Below are 19,061 nucleotides of genomic sequence, written 5' to 3' on the forward strand. Positions count from 1 at the left end.
ACAAGCATTACAGCAAGGAACATATTGTTATGAATCTTCATTGCAAGCACTACATACATTAAGCTGCCATTTAACAATAAAATAAAAGGTCCAAGTTGAATCATCTTTATACACTGATAAGCCAAAACATTATGACCACTGACAGGTGAAGTGAATAATATTGATTATCTTGTTACAATAGCACCTGTCATGGGGTGGGATATATTAGGCAGCAAGTGAACAGTCAGTTCTTGAAGTTGATGTGTTGGATGCAGGAGGAATGGGCAGGAGTAAAGACCTAAGCGACTTTGACAAGGGCCAAATTGTTATGGCCAGACGACTGAGTCAGAGCATCTCTGAAACAGCAAGGCTTGTGGGGTCCTTCCAGTCAGCAGTGGTGAGTACCTACCGACAGTGATCTGAGGAGGGACAAACCACAAACTGGCGACAGGGTGTTGGGCGCCAAAGGCTCATCAATGCGCGAGGGCAACAAAGGCTATCCCATCTGGTCCGAACCAACAGGTCTACTGTGTCACAAGTCACAGAAAATTTTAATGGTGTTCACGGGAGGAATGTGCCACAATCCACAGTGTATCACACCCTGCTGCGTAGTCGCAGACCCGTCAGATTGCCCATGATGACCCCTGTCCACCCTCGAAAGCGCCTACAAATGGGCACGCGAGCGTCGGAACTGGACCTTGGAGCAGTGGAAGAAGGTCGCCTGGTCCGATGAGTCCAGTTTTCTTTTAGATCACATGGATGGCCGTGTACGTGTGCGCCATTTACCTGGGGAAGTGATGGCACCAGGATGCACTGTGGGAAGACGACAAGCCGGTGGAGGGAGTGTGATGCTCTAGGCAATGTTCTGCTGGGAAACCCTGGGTCCGGCCATTCATGTGGACGTCAATTTGACATGCGTCACCCACCTAAACATCGTTGCAGACCAGGTACACCCCTTCATGGCAATGGTATTCCCTGATGGCAGTGGCCTCTTTCAGCAGGATAATGCACCCTGCCACACTGCACACATTGTTCGGGAATGGTTTGAGGAACATGATTAAGTGTTCACGCTGTTGCCCTGGCCTCCAAATTCTCCAGATCTCAATCCGATTGAGCATCTGTGGGATGTGCTGGACCGACAAGTCCGATCCACGGCGGCTCCACCTCACAACTTATTGGACTTGAAGGATCTGCTGCCAATGTTTTGGTGCCAAATACCACAAGACACCTTCAGGGGTCTTGTAGAGTCCATGCCTCGGCGGGTCGACACTGTTTTGGCAGTACACGGAGGACCAACAGCATATTAGGCAGGTGGTCATCATGTTTTGGCTCATCAGTGTAAGTATACTGTACAGTATGCTATGTGTCGGAAATGAAAAGATATATATATATATATATATATATATATATATATATATATATATATATATATATATATATATATATATATATATATATATATATATTGAAATTCCATATTTTTCATTTTAAAACCCTTCAGTTGAAAGATGTGATTGACAATGGTAAAGTGCAATTCACATTTCACACATACAGAGACCTCATGGAACAAACAGAACAGAAGGAAGATTGCCAGAGAAGGGTAGAAATTGAAACTGGAAATGAACTTAAGGAGATCCACTGTTGCTTCACGATACCACGACTCGAAATAAACGTTATTAAATGTGCATGCCAGAGCACAGGGTCTTACCGGTGGGCATAAGCACAAAGCAATCTCCACCCAGCATTGCTGCATTCACAGCTTCCAACTGGTTGGTACGGAAGTGATGCAGGCCGAAGCGTTGATCGAATACCTTCAGCATCTCGAGAGAATGAGGGTAATCCAATCGGGTTAAAGGATCTGCAGCATTGACTTGAGTGGGAACTGGTGTATAAATAGTTGAAGAAAAGAAGAAAGATGACACAAACCGTGTTTGGATGAAATGCATTATGATCATTTACAACATGTAACCAAATTAATTGACCCGACTTTACAGTAAATAAGATGTTGCAGGCTTTTCCAAAGGCAGCATGATAAAAATAATAAAGTAAAACCTCACATATTATCATGGAAGAATTGACAGTCAATACATTAAACCTACCCAGAGATGGCAAATGATGGACAGTATTAGGCCGTCCAGGGGATCGATTGGTGGCTGATTTCTCCTCGGCATATGACGCATCATCTTCCCAATCATCCTGGATATCTTCCAAATCAAAATCAGTATCTACATCGTAGACATCAGTACGAGAGTTGGCAAAATGACCAACTGAGGGGGTTGTCACGGGTTGGCATCGTGGGATCGGTCGGCTTGAAGGTGAAGGCAGAGCGCACTGTGCCACGAACTGCACATCGTTAGTTTCTGTTACGTGTTTAACATTATTCTCCTCTTGGAAGCTGGAATTGGCCTTCGTTGAGAAAAGAAAGGGAAGATGACCCGTTGATCGCTCCAACTCGCTAAGATTGGAGAGAATCCTCCGTCTGTACGACACGAGTAAAAAAAAGAGTCAAAGAAAGAATAATGTTTTTAACGACTTTCACAGGAAGATATATTTTTGCGGTTTGGCGACGCCAGCACTTCCCCGAGGCAATAGCACACAATATATTGCGATCCTGAGACAGTTATCTCGTTAGTATTCATTCAGTAAGCCCTTCCATATGTCTAGTGGGTAAATGGGACAAGATGCATTGCAGAGGGCTTTTAGTTAGGTCTTCCATTCCTTATTCTTTCATTCATTCCATTCATTCTATTTCACACACAAACCCTGCCATGCACGCATGCACGCCAGACAAGTAACACTGCCGAAAGAGCCGCAGGAATAACGAGCGTTACTGCAGCTCATTTGCACACACGTGCCGTTTCCCTGTTCAAAAGGCGCGCCACCATAAACCAACTGACGCCGAACCTCTGACACTCACCACGATGCTACAATGGTCACCATGATCACTACAAACGCCTCCCAAAAATCCTCACAATAACCTACGCCCGACCTCTTCACCACAAACGCCACAACCGCTCCCAACGCTCCAACGTCCTCACCACAGATGCCACAGTGCTTTCCCCACCTCACTATAACTGCCAACAGCTCCCTGGGCACTCACAACAGTCATTGAGGATGTCAGGGAACACGGAACATAATAGGTGCCTGCGAGCCAGAATACTTCAGCATGTATATTGAAGCGCGAATGTGCGCTGGGATTCATTTGGTGACGTCTCGATAGCTCTGGCACTCTGCTAACCAATGGCGTCTGGTTGGATTCCAGCGTACATTCATGGCTGGAGAGCACTCCCGAAAACCCACGCCCCTCCCAAAAATCCGTTGCGTGACTGAGCTTGTGAGTAACTGAGGCCATTTTCGACTCCAGAGCATGTCGGGGCAAGGCTACTTCTCAGGGTAGTGTCTACGTACCAACAGGGATGTGCGGAAATGCCTACAGGGTCTCTTGATCTGGATTTGGGCTCCTCTTCCACTCCAGGCTCGATTAAAAAAAAAAGAACGAATCAATCGCCCTTTGTCCAGAGTCTCTTCGTCCCATCGCCCTTTGTCCAGGGCGTCTTCGTCCCATCGCCTTTTGTCAAGAGTCTTTCTGGGATGAGCTCCGTTGTCTTGCCGAATGAGAGCAGAGCTGAGAGGGCAGCGTTGAATCGTTGCCGGGTCATTGGTGCTCGGCTCCCACAGCGTTCCACAGTCATTGTCATGAACAGCACATTTTCAGAATTTTTTTTTTTGTATACCTTGTCAAGGCTCGTATGAGAGCTAACACACAACACACAGCAAGGGGGCATGAGACAAGAAGGCAGGAGTGGGAAGGACAAAACAGTGGGGAACAGAGGCATTAGGAGATCTGTGGAAGGGAGAGGGATTGGGCGGGGAACATGGGGAATACAAGATGGATATTACGGGGACTTTCACAGGAAGGAAAGCAGGGAATTTGAAGGAGGTGGGTTTGGGGTGGATTAACTGGGATCGAAAAGATCGAGAATTTGGATGGGGGACGATAAGAGGTGGTGGTGAACAGCTGCTTTGTCATGGGCTGGGCTGGCATCGTGGAATCGGGGTTGTCTTAGCCACGACTTTCTTCAGTTCTGCTCCAGCCACGACTTTGGGAAATGTGTCCCGTTCAGCTACCTCTCATGCATCTTTCTCTCCCGTCTATTGTCTCATCCACTGTGGACACATCACTAAAAGAGCATTACCGATTAGCACCTCTCAGACCTCCTCTTGCATCACACTGCACATTTTTGCACCTCCCACTCATGCACTGTAGACACCCCAGTTTTATTCCCTCCTCCCCCTCATAAGTGATTGGGTTCATTTGTAGGTGTGTTGACTGCACCAGGCACAACAAAGTCGCCTACACCTCAACTGCTTCTCCTCTTTCTGGGCTATCTCAACTTTCCTTGGGGGTGTGTGTGTCTGATGGCACCTGTAACATGTGTTACATAATGCAAGATTGTAGAAATCTTTAATCGGGTAAACTCTGTTCTTTGTCTTTCTTTTTGTGAATAATAATAATGGCATTTCTTTTGCTGCACTCACAATTCCTTGCCGTCCCCTGCTGTACATACGTGTGAATAAATCCTTCACTGTGCCACATGACTGTCTTCACCCTTGCTTGTAATAAACTGCTTGTGTTATAAATGAACCCAGCCTGTTTCATTTTTTCCTTCGTTGGTCCAGCATGGTCCGCACATTAGCATAGTCGGGAAGTTCTGCCCCACCAAATTTGCTCTTGTTAGCCAGTGTACACAAGACCCCAATTGACTTGGCCGTCCACAGCTAAGATATCATGTTAAGTAGTGCAACCCTGCCCCGATTGGCAGTGCCAATCGGCGTTCGTGTTGGCTTAGCAACCTGCCGGTGCAAGGAGTTATCTGTACCTGGCGGCTTCAAGACCGGGCGTTCGAAAGGGACCAGTGCTTCCCCTCGTGGCGAGTCTCGAATCCCGAGTCCGCAACAATATAAACATAAGATTAACTAGAATTTGACATGAATAAGTCTGTGGATATGCCTCCACTACGTTAGATGTCAACCCACTGTTGTGTTTAATCTCAATTAGTCCATACATGTGTCAAGTATAGTTGAAATCTCAAGTGGTTCACAAGTTATTGCAAGAACATAGATTTTAAATTAAAGGTCACTTGACCTGAGGCCTTTGACCTTTTTAACCCAAAATTGAACCAGGTCATATTTGTACAAGTCTTCTCTCTAATGCTAAGTTTGGTAAAAAAAAAAAATCAATTCAACAGATCACAAGTTATTGCAGTAATGAAAATCTGCAACTTTCAGCCAAAAGTAGTTGGTGTATTTTTTTTATTGAAAGTCGCACTCAACAAGGCGAAGAGCCACTAAATGTGTAGGGCTACAGAGCAAAAGAAGAGGAGGAAAAAAATATATACCACAGAGATGGGGAATCCCCCGCCATTGAATGAAAAAGGTCATACATATTCCAGATAATGAGGGAAGTGAATTGGAAACAAGACACCATTTGGTCATCATCTCGAAAAAGTTCCCCAGGGGTGAGGAACGTAGTAACCAAAAATAATTGAAATCAGATAAGCGGTTTTCCATTTATTACAAAAACTTTTTTAAAAGATGGCCGCCCCAGTCGGCCATCTTGGATCCAGCCATGCTCAAAATCAATAGGGTTCTTCCTTTTCAGGTGGTACATGTGTGACTCAAATTTCAAATCTATATGGTGAAAAAACATTTTTTTCAAGATGGACGCCCCAGTCGGCCATCTTGGATCCGGCCACGCCCAAAATCAATAGGGTTCTTCCTTTTCAAGTGGTATATGTGTGACCCGAATTTCAAACCGATATGGCGAACTGTTTATGAGTTATCGCACTCACAGCTATAAATGTTGACGCCGCCCCAGTCGGCCATCTTGGATCCGGCCACGCCCAAACTCAATAGGGTTCTTCCTTTTCAGGTGGTACATGTGTGACTCAAATTTCAAATCAATATGGAGGAAAAACATTTTTTTCAAGATGGCCGCCCCAGTCGGCCATCTTGGATCCGGCCACGCCCAAAATCAACAGGGTTCTTCCTTTTCAGGTGGTACATGTGTGAACCAAATTTCAAATCGATATGGCGAACAGTTTATGAGTTATCGCACTCACAGCTATAAATGTTGACGCCCGGACGGACGGACGGACGGACAGCCGGACGCCCTGGGTGACAACAATATCCCCCTTCCGCCACGCGGCGGGGGATAAAAAACCGAGTAAAACCTTCACCAAGTCCTGAAATGAGGAAACCTCTGCACAGGACTACTGTGTAGGAGGGGGTAAGTCAGCTCGGCAAAAAAATAATTTTCCTACCCCCATTGGGTGTTTTTAAGAGACACCATATCCGTACTGAATGGCGGTTGGCTCCCAAAGGGAACTCATCTGCCAGGTGTTGTTTTTAGTCCTGGCAAGGTGTCACAGTCACCCTCCCCATGACCAAAGCTAGTGTGGGGGTTTCGTTTTAGTCGCCGACAACCTGACCAAGCAGAACGTAAGACTGGGTGACATGTTACCAGTGGCAGTCCCAAAAGACTGACCTGACATATCATTTACGCAATTTAAAGATACCACTGTGTCCTTTACGAAGAGTAGGCGAGCTATCGCCGGCACCTTGAACAAAATCCAAATTGCTGTGCCAACCTACAGAGGGAATTGCATCAAAGGCCTAAAAACACTTAACCTCCGAACTCCGTTCTTCTGTCCGATGTCTCCTTTGATTTCAGCCAAGGGAGGCCAAGCGAAGCCTCCCTTGATATGATTCCTTGTATACCCCATACCCCTCCTCTTTCTCCTCCCTGCTACCAATGTTGTTTCAATCTTCCCATTTTCTTTTCATTAAATTTGACCCTTCTCAACATATAGAATATATATATATATATATATATATATATATATATATATATATATATATATATATATATACATATATATATTGTTGTGGTTACCAAATTCGCAAACCACCATTCAGGTCCCTTAGGTGAGGTATCTCGGTAAGTATATGTGTAGTTAGGCCCAAACCCGTTGTCTAGTGGGAATACATGTCATTTATGCGTGCTGCGACTCTTCAGGATAGCCGTTTTTCTTTTACTATCTTTATTTTGGACCAACCGCCATTGTTACCGCCACCAACCACAACATCAACCACCCACCGCGGCGCCGCTTCACGTCACACCTCGCAACCGTCGCATCGCCACCGCTCTTGCGCCGCTTGTGGGTACCGGTGTTGGACTCGTGCAGGGCGCGCGCCGAACAGCGTGTACAAAACCACGGATTTTCCACTTCAAAAACGGATCAAAAACGACACACGCCCACTTTTGTTCCGTCCAATCGGTGAGAAGGGGCGATTTGGCCCCGCCCCCAGGGCGTTGGAGGGCGATCGATATATGCAAATTTATGGATCAAAAAGCATTCACGCCCACTTTTTCTCGGGCCAATGGGGAGCGAGGTGAAAGGTCGAAGGGAGGGGGTCAAAGATGAGAGAGCGAAGCCACGGGGCTGATATAAGCGACCGCGTTCGTGAGTCAAGTGGACAAGAGTTAAGACTTCGCGGGCGGTGGAGTTGGGAAGAAGAAGCAAGAAGGAGTTGGTCGTCGTCGTGTGCATTGGAGTCGGAGCGGAGGGGACGGAGCTGTGGAGAGGCGGCGAGGGCAGACGAGGGGGTGCTCACGTCGTGCAGGGAGCTGCACACCAGGGAGGCCGACGGCGCGACCTGGCTGAGGTGGAGACGCTCGTCGCGGGACTCGAGGCAGAGTGGAAATCCTCTATACCCCGAGCATCAGCAACCCCCTCCTGTTTCCCCCCGCGCTGAGATAGTGCGACCAAGGGGGCCCCTTTCCCACCCCCTACCAGACACTGTCCGCGAGGCCCGCGGAGTTGAGGCACCATCGCCGCTCCGCGTCTCATCACCAGACGGGTAGGCCCGACCCGGTCTCGGCCTCAGGCCCGCCTCATCCTTGAGGGTTCTTTTCCTTGGTTTTGGGTATGTGTTGTCGGCGCCGTCTGTGAAGTAAAATTCTATAAGTGTTGCCGTGTGGTCGCGTAATCGGTATTAGATCTGCATTGTCGCATTTGCTTTTTGTGTAAAATTTGCATTGTGTTTCTTTTCCTTTTCTATGTGCTTTTGGTGGAATTGAATATGTGTGCTTTCCGTTCAGCGCGAATAAATGTGCTTTGTGTTAAACTGTTTCCCGCTTCGCTTCGTCATTTCTTTCATTGAATCTTCATCTTGCTTCACGTAAAGGGTTGGTAGTGGGCTGAATACGCCCGATAATTAATCGAACCGTCGAGGTCGACGAATAACACCGCTCGGTTATCCTGATAGTACGGAACGGGTCGCTTAAGTGGCCCGTGTCCGAAGTCGACCTGCGGCGAGGTGCGATCGCCCGGTCTACCTTCCGTGTGGGTACTTAGGTAGGTCGAATTTGGCGAGCAACCCTATCCCACACGGGGGCTGATTGGCTCGATCGCGGTGAGACCGAAAGGTCCACCCGTGACTGGTTCCCGGCGTTAGTCCGAGAGGGTCACGACTGGATTGTCCGTCCGGTGGGCGACGTGCCGCGATTCGAGTTACGTGGCCGTCAGCACGCCGGCGGGCGCGAATCCGTAACACTGGTGTCAGGTCGTGCGATACAAATTCATCGCCCTCCTCGCGGCACTGGTAACGGAGAACGGGAAAACGGGCTCTCCTGTCTCCAATTAAATTCACGGGAATCGGTCCAGGGGTGAGAGAAGCGACCCCCGATTCCCTCCAAATTACGAGCGAGCGAAATTAACCCTTCACGAGAAGCAAGATGGCGTCTCAAGGCGAGCGGGAGCCGGGGGTATTAGAAATGGATGTAGAATGTGTAGGATCCATGGCCCAGGATGGAATGCCCGTGCAGGAACATGAACTCGTCCAACTGAACCCAGAGCCCGAAATGGGTGCGGCAGCGGCCGCGGTGTATGACACCTCCCCTCCCCCTCTCCACCAAAACCCTTCCCCAACCCCTGCCGAAACGGCTCACCCAAGCGCACCCGACATGGCCCAGCTATGCGCCATGCTGGCGGAAATGACAGCGAACATGATCAAGCAAATGAACGAAAAAATGGATACATACACAAATGAAATGATAAACGAAATAAAAAGCATGAACGAAAAGATCGATGCGAGTACACAGCAAATGAAGGAAGAAACGAAAAAACTGCGGGGTGAGACGCAGAACATGGGCCGATGCCTGCAGGCGGGCATGAAGGCCGTGACCAGGGAGATAGGAATGGCGACTCCACGTGTGGAAGCAAACGAGCTGGAAGGGGGTGCAACGGCTGACAGGCCCGCGGTGGAGGCGGGTAAAAAAATAATTCGGGGGGCGTGTTGGGCGAGGGTCGTGACAGAGGAATCGACGGTGACCAAGAGGGAAAAATTAAATGGGGAGACCAAAACGTGTGAGACGAGACACGAGGTGACGACGACAGAAACTTATAAATGTATAGAGACACGGGAGACAGAAAAAATAGAGAGACAACACGATGAAGACGGGGTAAGTGACGCGCACACACACACGGAGGTAGTGGAGGATAGTGAGGTTGAGCTCGCGGAGCGTGTCGGGACCCAGTGCGAGCACCTGGATGGCCTCCTCCAGGAACGAGGGGAGGGAGTCTGCCCCCTTGAGGCGAGTCACGACCAGGTGAGTTTTATTTATTTATTTATTTATTTATTTATTTATTTTTTTTGTATACCTTGGTCGAGGCTCGTATGAGAGCTAACACACAACTCACAGCAAGGAGGCATGAGACAAGAGGGGCGGGAGTGGAAGGGACAAAACATTGGGGAACAGACACAGGTGAACTGTGGAAGGATGGGGAAGGATGGGGATGGGACGGGGAACATGGCGAGGGGAAGATGGACATTAAAGGGACTTTCAGGAAGGAAAGCAGGAGAATTGAAGGAAGTGGGCTTGGGTGGATTATGGGGGGTAGAAAAGATCGAGGATTTGGATGGGGAAGATAAGAGGTGGTGGTGAACAGCTGTTTTGAAAGCCTGGAGGGAAGAATGGGAAAGAATAGAGTGAGGAAGTTTATTCCAAAGGCGGGAAAAAGAGGAATGAAAGAGTGAAGATGAGCAGTGATTCGTGATTTTGGTAGTTTTACCAGAAGGGGGTTGTTGGCGGACCTTGAGCGACCTGTGGAAATGTGGTTGGGACAAATCACAGAGAGAGCAGGGGGGCAAGGCTGGAGAGGAGTCGGTAGAAGACAGAAAGACCACCGACCAACCTGCGGTGATTGAGTGAGAGGCCCAAAGACTCAGCTTCATTGCGGGAGATGCCAATGATCTTAAAAGCCCTGGTTTCGACAGCGTGAAGTCGAGAAAGGTGGGAGGCAGGAGCACCAGCCCAGAGGGGAGAGCAGTACTCCATCAGGCTACGGACAAAAGCTTTGTAAGTGGTCAGGAGCTCAAGAGGGCCGAGGAAGGACTTTGCACGACGGAGGATTCCCAGTCGGCGACTGGCTTTTGAGGCAAGGTTGGAAATGTGACTTTCCCAGGAAAGGTCATGGCAGATAGTGAGACCCAGAAGCTTGAAAGAAAAGACTTCTTCCAGAGGATTGTTGAGAAAGTGGATGGGGGGGTTTTGTAAACGGTCCTTTCGAAGAGACATAGTGAGAGTGTGAGATTTGTCTGGATTGAAAGACATGTTCCACGTGTTGGACCAGTTTGTGATTTTATCCAGATCTGCAGTGAGCGAAGAAGCTGCTGCTTGCCGGTCTGAGGGATGACAGATGGTACGGCAGAGGGTGGAGTCATCGGCAAAGAGAAATAGAGGATTTTCCAGTTCGGTCGTGCTTTGCGAGGTTGAGGGGACGGGTGCTGTGAACGGGTGCACGGAAAGCTTGGGGGGTATAGAGGCCCCGGAGACCCTTGTGGGGACACGAATCCCCAGTGTGGTTGTCCCTGTGTGTGTGGTGCAAGGTGTGAGTGCGTCCCCGTGTGTGGAAGCGACCCCGTGTGTGAGTGGTGTGGTGGCGATGGTGCCAGAGTACGTGCTTCCCAGCACGCCGTGTGTGGATGAGGAACCGTGTGTGGAAGAGGCCGTGGGTGTGAGTGAAACGGCCTGTATGAGTGAGGCACCGCGGGTGAGTGCCCCCGCGTATGTGGGTGAGGCACCGTGTGTGGAAGAGGCCGTGGGTGTGAGTGAAACGGCCTGTATGAGTGAGGCACCGCGGGTGAGTGCCCCCGCGTGTGTGGGTGAGGCACCGTGTGCGAGTGAGGCACGGAGTATGGATGAGACACCGCGGTTGAGTGCCCTCGCGTGTGTGGATGAGGCACCGCGGTTGAGTGCCCCCGCGTGTATGAGTGAGGCACGGTGTGTGGATGAGGCACCGCGGTTGAGTGCCCCCGCGTGTGTGAGTGAGGCACGAGTGAATGGAGCACCACGTGTGAGTGGTATGGGTTATGCAAGGGAGACCATGTGTGTGAGAGAGCGGTATGTAAGGGAGATGTCGGTCGGCATGCGGGAGCACGCAGCCGCGTCTCCCGGTGTGAATATAATGGAGTGGAGTGTGTGCGTCGTTACACGCAGGTGTGCGTGGGTTGAATGGCGACGACGACGGCGACAGAAGAAAGAAAACCGGGTAGCGGCTGTAGTTGTTTCGGGGACCGTGCCGGGTTCACCCAGCAGTGAGCACGAGGTTCGTGCTGTGCAACGCACGAGACCGCCACGTGCTCGCTTGCGAGAGTGAAGTCCCGGTCCGGAAACGCCAGCGGTGGATTTGCCGATCCCGCGGACGGACAAAGTTTAGGCAGGTAAACGGATTTGGACCGGACGGGTTCTCCACGCGATCGTGTGTGTTAAGCTCCAACGGGCAAAGCACATGTGTTCGCGTGGGGAACCCCTCGAGACGTGGGGCTTGTGTTTTTTTTATGCGCACGGTGACGCCATGGCTGCACGTGTGGTTGGAATCCGGCAGGAGGGGTATCTCTGCCGGATGGTACCGTCCAAGGAGGGACGAGGAACACGTGCAGCTGCATGACGTCACGGGCAGCTGCAAAGTGCGCGAGTTACCGCGTTGGTGCTGCGCATGGGAAAAAAAACAAAAAAAAAAACAGCAAGCCTCACTTTCGGGTGCAAAGGATTCCTGGGCAAGGGGTGGAAGACCCCCTTACCCCTGGGCACAGGATGGAAACTAGTTAGGGGGAAGGGTTAGCTTAGTTAGACCGACTTCATGGGGCAGGGGTAAGTCCTCATGGAGTCCGTGGAATGGATTAGTAGAGGGATTTAGTGAGCTTTAGGTTGGGAAATAAAATGATTTATTTGGAGACATGGACAGACTTATGGATGTGTAGGGGGGACGTAGTTTAGCTACGTAGTGTTAAATGGAACGTGCTATAGTTTAAGGGATGACGTGGGAGCACGAGTTAGTTAGGGGGTGCAGATAGAAGGATGGCAGAGTTCAGCGGTGTGTGTGTTGAAGAGTTGGTGAGTGAAGTGGAAGCATGTGCTTGGTGAGTGAGTGAGGCCAGCGGGTCTGTGTGTGTGGAGTGAATGGGGAATGCATGGTGCGATGAGTGATTGGGGGGAGGAGTGACTCCCGCCCAAGGGACCCCGGGGTCAGTGTAGCGTGAGTTAGCTGGGTTAGTCAAATTGAAAAATGGAGGTCGTTTTGTTGTTGGTGGGAAAGTAGGCTCGAGACCCATATGGAGGGGTGCAGGAGCCCTGTTGACGGGCTTGGGAGCGTGGCTGCGAAAGGTGAGTATCGCTGAGTGGGTACCCCGGGCACCAGGCTAGTCGGCCGTGGTAGGCCAAGGGCCCATGGGGGGCCGGGATAGCGTAGTGGGCACGGGTGCGCCTGCTTGGTGCGGGGGCCCGGGGCGCCATTAGCCGCGTGGGCAGTGTTGTGGGCACGGGTGACCCTCGGAAAGGGGCCCGGGAGGCCGGCCTGCCACGTATGCGTTTCAGGGGAGGTGCCATGGGGGGCACTCCCCGGTGTTAGGGAGCTGGTAGGCTCGGAGGCAGTGTAGTGCCCGGGGGTGCCATAGCGGGAGAATCGGCAGAGGGTCGTGCCTGCCAAAGGGAGCCACGTGTCCCAGCCAGGAGACCGTGTGAGGGCACGGAGAGAAAATTGGGGGGGGGCGAGGCCCGAAATTGTGAGGACACCAACACAGGCGACGGTTCTATAATCTGGGTTTATAGAACCAATAGTTTAAGCGAGAGGCGCTTGTTGAAAGCCCCGGGGTAGTTTAACAGTTAAATGGTTAGGGTAGATTAGGAGATGTACCCCTCCGCACCATCCATCCCCTCGCTGTCGTTGTGGGCCGCTGGACCCACTTTGGTTATAGATCGCCGAACTCTGGGGAGGCCATTCTGAGGCTTCGTTGGGCCTCGGCACAGGACGTTAGCTCTCCCTTGTTCCCCTCCGGGAAGGGAACGTAGGGGTTGGGAGTAGGCTAGGTGACAGGATAGGTTAGCCGAACAAGGACGATAAAGGGGGTTAGGGGACGATTTATAGTGGGGAAGTAAAAATAAAAACAACAAAAAAATAAGTTGGGGCTAAATTGGTTTTTCACAAATTAAGGGAGTGGGTATGTACAGTGACAGACAAAGGCGATAGGTGGGAGGGAGACAGGTAGGTAGGTCCGAGCCCGCCCTCCAAGTGGCCAGCAACACCGCACTCCCTCCACCAACCTCCACTGAACGGCAAGAGCTGGCCAACTTCATCGGCTGGCCGTGTTTTGCTTCAAGGCGGAGGCCGGCCAACTTCATCGGCAGCTGTTGTTTTGCTGCAAGGCCTGTGCCATCGGCTGGCCGTGTTTGCTGCAAGGCCTGTGCCGGCCCACTTCATCGGCAGCTGTTGTGTTGCTGCAAGGCCTGTGCCGGCCGGATCATCTGCAGCTGCTGTGCTGCAAGGCCTGTGCCGGCCAGTTCATCTGCCGGCTGTGTTTGCCTGCAGCGGCCTTATTCTGCGGGCTGAGTTTGCCTGCTGCCTTTGCCATGCCATGCCCACTGCCCATGTTCACCAGCCCCGTTCAATTTTTGCTTTACCCCCCCCCTGTTCATTTCCATGTGCGCCAGGATCCGCAAGGCAACAGTTTGCAAGCTGCAAGAACTGCCCTGTTGGCAGCTACAACACGGGCCTGCAGTGGCAGCCCGTGCACCGTGTTTTGCGTCCATCCATCCATCCATCCATTCGTTGTGCTCATTGCGTGTGCCGCTTGAGCTGGCACGGAGACCGCGTTTGTGCAGCCCGTGCACCGTGTTTTGCGTCCATCCATTCATCCATCCATTCGTTGTGTTCATTGCGTGTGCCACTTGAGCTGGCACGGAGACTACGTTTGTGCAGCCCATGCACCGTTGTGGTTCACTGCGTTCAGTTCAAAAAGGAAGGCCTTGGACTGCGTGTGAGCAGCCAGCCACGTTCCCTGTCACCTGCATTGTTTTGAGCCAGAGACTGCATGCGAGCAGCCTGGCTCCCTGCTAACTGTTTTCTTTTGCAGAGTTCAGTGATCCTGGGCCATGGTTTAGTGTAAAATTTGTAAGTTAAGGTTAAGATGTACTGTACATATGAGTGCGCCCCCGGCATGTCTGTCCTAGCGCCGGCAATTTTATTTAAGTCGTCCGTGTGAGTGAGTTTGTTTAGATAGTTACGCAGCCCTTAGGTTATTTATTTTGGGGACACGAATACCATGAATGTCGCACTCAGGGATCCGTAGGTAAAATGTACTAGGGGAAAACTACACATGATGTCACACGAAAATTTGACGACTCGGGACGAGTCTGTAAAAAGGGGGAGGGGGTAGTGTTGTGGTTACCAAATTCGCAAACCACCATTCAGGTCCCTTAGGTGAGATATCTCGGTAAGTATATGTGTAGTTAGGCCCAAACCCGTTGTCTAGTGGGAATACATGTCATTTATGCGTGCTGCGACTCTTCAGGATAGCCGTTTTTCTTTTACTATCTTTATTTTGGACCAATCGCCATTGTTACCGCCACCAACCACAACATCAACCACCCACCGCGGCGCCGCTTCACGTCACACCTCGCAACCGTCGCATCGCCACCGTTCTTGCGCCGCTTGTGGGTACCGGTGTTGGACTCGTGCAGGGCGCGCGTCGAACAGCGTGTACAAAACCACGGATTTTCCACTTCAAAAACGGATCAAAAACGACACACGCCCACTTTTGTTCCGTCCAATCGGTGAGCGAGGGGCGATTTGGCCCCGCCCCCAGGGCGTTGGAGGGCGATCGATATATGCAAATTTATGGATCAAAAAGCATTCACGCCCACTTTTTCTCGGGCCAATAGGGAGCGAGGTGAAAGGTCGAAGGGAGGGGGTCAAAGATGAGAGAGCGAAGCCACGGGGCTGATATAAGCGACCGCGTTCGTGAGTCAAGTGGACAAGAGTTAAGACTTCGCGGGCGGTGGAGTTGGGAAGAAGAAGCAAGAAGGAGTTGGTCGTCGTCGTGTGCGTTGGAGTCGGAGCGGAGGGGACGGAGCTGTGGAGAGGCGGCGAGGGCAGACGAGGGGGTGCTCGCGTCATGCAGGGAGCTGCACACCAGGGAGGCCGACGGCACGACCTGGCCGAGGTGGAGACGCTCGTCGCGGGACTCGAGGCAGAGTGGAAATCCTCTTTACCCCGAGCATCAGCAACCCCCTCCTGTTTCCCCCCGCGCTGAGATAGTGCGACAAAGGGGGCCCCCTTCCCACCCCCTACCAGACACTGTCCGCGAGGCCCGCGGAGTTGAGGCACCATCGCCGCTCCGCGTCTCATCACCAGACGGGTAGGCCCGACCCGGTCTCGGCCTCAGGCCCGCCTCATCCTTGAGGGTTCTTTTCCTTGGTTTTGGGTATGTGTTGTCGGCGCCGTCTGTGAAGTAAAATTGTATAAGTGTTGCCGTGTGCTCGCGTAATCGGTATTAGATCTGCATTGTCGCATTTGCTTTTTGTGTAAAATTTGCATTGTGTTTCGTTTCCTTTTCTATGTGCTTTTGGTGGAATTGAATATGTGTGCTTTCCGTTCAGCGCGAATAAATGTGCTTTGTGTTAAACTGTTTCCCGCTTCGCTTCGTCATTTCTTTCATTGAATCCTCATCTTGCTTCACGTAAAGGGTTGGTAGTGGGCTGAATACGCCCGATAATTAATCGAACCGTCGAGGTCGACGAATAACACCGCTCGGTTATCCCGATAGTACGGAACGGGTCGCTTAAGTGGCCCGTGTCCGAAGTCGACCTGCGGCGAGGTGCGATCGCCCGGTCTACCCTCCGTGTGGGTACTTAGGTAGGTCGAATTTGGCGAGCAACCCTATCCCACGCGGGGGCTGATTGGCTCGATCGCGGTGAGACCGAAAGGTCCACCCGTGACTGGTTCCCGGCGTTAGTCCGAGAGGGTCACGACTGGATTGTCCGTCCGGTGGGCGACGTGCCGCGATTCGAGTTACGTGGCCGTCAGCACGCCGGCGGGCGCGAATCCGTAACAATATATATATATATATATATATATATATATATATATATATATATATATATATATATATATATATATATATGTATATATATATATATATATATATATATATATATATATATATATATATATATATATATATATATATATATATATATATATATATATATATATATATATATATATATATATATATATATATATATATATATCCTGGTGTTGGCGCAGTGGTTCGGGCAGCGGCTTGGGCCCCAAAAGGTCCTGAGCTCAAGCCCCGTTGGGACACTGAATTAATATATCTATATGTATATGTATATATATATATATATATATATATATATATATATATATATATATATATATATATATATATATATATATATATATATATATATATATATATATATATACCAAGTCGAAAACACCAGGGGGTTGACTCAGCCTGCCATCCTTCCGAGGTCGGCGAAATGAGTACCAGTTGTACTGGGCCCGGTGTATGCCCCGGTTAGAATAGGTGTACCATATCCCTGTGTGTCGTAAGAGGCGACCAGGGTTGCGTCAGGAAGGGCATCCGGTGTAAAAACCTATGCCAAATCATTATGCGGACAACAAAACGAATTTCCATACCGGATCGGTCAAGGCCCGGGTTACCAACGACCGCCACCGGTACCAGTGGTCAGCAGGGTACCAGTGGAAATTGTGCTACTGCTGGGCGAAAGAGGAGAAGGAGACGGGGAAGGCGAGTCCGGGGGCAGTGGGAGAGGGGGAAGGGTAGAAGTGTGGAGGTGAGAGTTGGAACTCTGAATGTTGGGACGATGACTGTCAAAGGGCAAGAGTTGGCTGATATGATGGAGAGAAGAAAGGTGGACATACTGTGTGTACAAGAGACCAAGTGGATGGGGAGTAAGGCTCGGAGCATTGGAGGTGGTTTCAAACTGTTCTACCATGGTGTGGATGGGAGGAGAAATGGTGTCGGGGTAATCCTGAAGGAAGATTATGTCAAGAGGGTATTGGAGGTGAGGAGAGTGTCTGACCGAGTGATGAGTGTGAAGTTGGAAATTGAAGGGGTGATGATGAATGTCATCAGTGCATATGCCCCACATATGGGGTGTGAGATGGAGTATAAAGAAGATTTCTGGAGTGAGTTAGATGAAGTGGTGGAGAGTGTATCCAAGGATGAAAGAGTGGTGATTGGAGCAGATTTCAATGGGCATGTTGGGGAAGGGAATAAAGAGGATGAGGAGGTGATGGGAAGGTACGGTCTCAACAAGAGAAATGTGGAAGGGCAAATGGTGGTAGAGTTTGCAAAAAGAATGGAAATGGCAGTGGTAAATATGTATTTCAAGAAGAAGGAGGAACACAGGGTGACATACAAGAGTGGAGGAAAGTGCACACAGGTGGTTTACATCTTAAATAGGAGATGCAACCTGAAAGAGATTAGTGACTGCAAGGTGGTGGCAGGGGAGAGTGTAGCTCGACAGCATCGATTGGTGGTCTGTAGGATGATATTAGAGGTGAGGTTGAGGAAGAGAGTGAGGGCTGAACCAAGGACCAGATGGTGGAAGCTGAAGGAGGAAGACTGTTGCGTGAAATTTAGGGAGGAGGTGAGACAGGCGTTGGATGGTGGTAAAGTTGGGTGGGATGATTGGGCAACGACAGCAGAAGTTGTGAGGGAGATAGCGAGGAAGGTACTTGGTGTGACATCTGGACAGAGGAAGGAAGATAAGGAGACTTGGTGGTGGAATGAGGAAGTACAGGAAAGTATAAGGAAGAAGGGGTTGGCGAAAAGAAGTGGGATAGTCAGAGAGATGAAGAAAGTAGGCAGGAGTACAAGGAGTGGCGGCGAAAGGCAAAAAGAGAGGTGGCAAAGGCCAAGGAAAAGGCATATGACGAGCTGTATGAGAAGTTAGATACAAAAGAAGGGGAAAAGGATTTATACCGATTGGCAAGACAGAGGGACCGAGCTAGGAAGGATGTGCTGCAGGTTAGGGTGATAAAGGACGCAAATGGGAATGTGCTGACGAGCGAGGAGAGTGTGTTGAGAAGGTGGATGGAGTACTTTGAGGAGCTGATGAATGAAGAAAATGAGAGAGAGAGAAGGTTGGAAGAGGTGGAGATAGTGAATCTGGAAGTGGGGTGGATCAGTAAGGATAAAGTGAGGACTGCTATGAAGAAGATGAAAAGTGGAAAGGCGGTTGGCCCAGATGGTATACCAGTGGAGGCATGGAAGTGCTTAGGAGAGATGGCAGTGGGGTTGTTAACCAGATTGTTTAATGAAGTCTTGGAAAGTGAGAGGATGCCAGAGGAGTGGAGATTAAGTGTACTGGTTCCGATTTTCAAAAATAAGGGTGATGTGCAGAGCTGTGGAAACTACAGAGGGATAAAGTTGTTAAGCCACACCATGAAGTTGTGGGAAAGAGTAGTGGAAGCTAGGTTGAGAGGAGAGGTGACGATCTGTGAGCAGCAATATGGGTTTATGCCAGGAAAGAGCACCACTGATGCAATGTTTGCTTTGAGAATGTTGATGGAGAAGTATAGGGAAGGCCAGAAGGAGTTACATTGTGTGTTTGTGGATTTAGAGAAAGCTTATGATAGGGTGCCAAGAGAGTTGTGGCATTGTATGAGGAAGTTGGGAGTGGT

General features: G+C 50.2%; 1 protein-coding gene across 5 annotated transcripts in view; it reads right to left on the reverse strand.

The window, feature by feature from the left end:
• Positions 1-19,061, reverse strand: part of BLM (BLM RecQ like helicase) — a 144,378-nt gene that overhangs the window by 82,902 nt on the left and 42,415 nt on the right. For all 5 annotated transcript variants that reach the window (XM_085896579.1, XM_085896578.1, XM_085896581.1 and 2 more), the window contains 2 exons: positions 2,079-2,458; positions 1,688-1,861 (listed from right to left, as the gene is read on the reverse strand). In XM_085896579.1, the coding sequence (XP_085752705.1) occupies positions 1,688-1,861; positions 2,079-2,458 (554 nt within the window). The remainder of the gene's footprint in view (positions 1-1,687; positions 1,862-2,078; positions 2,459-19,061) is intronic.

Source organism: Eptatretus burgeri, chromosome 9 (genome assembly GCF_056783735.1).
Source record: "Eptatretus burgeri isolate ZD-2024b chromosome 9, Ebu_testis_v1, whole genome shotgun sequence".
NCBI classification, from domain to species: domain Eukaryota; kingdom Metazoa; phylum Chordata; class Myxini; order Myxiniformes; family Myxinidae; genus Eptatretus; species Eptatretus burgeri.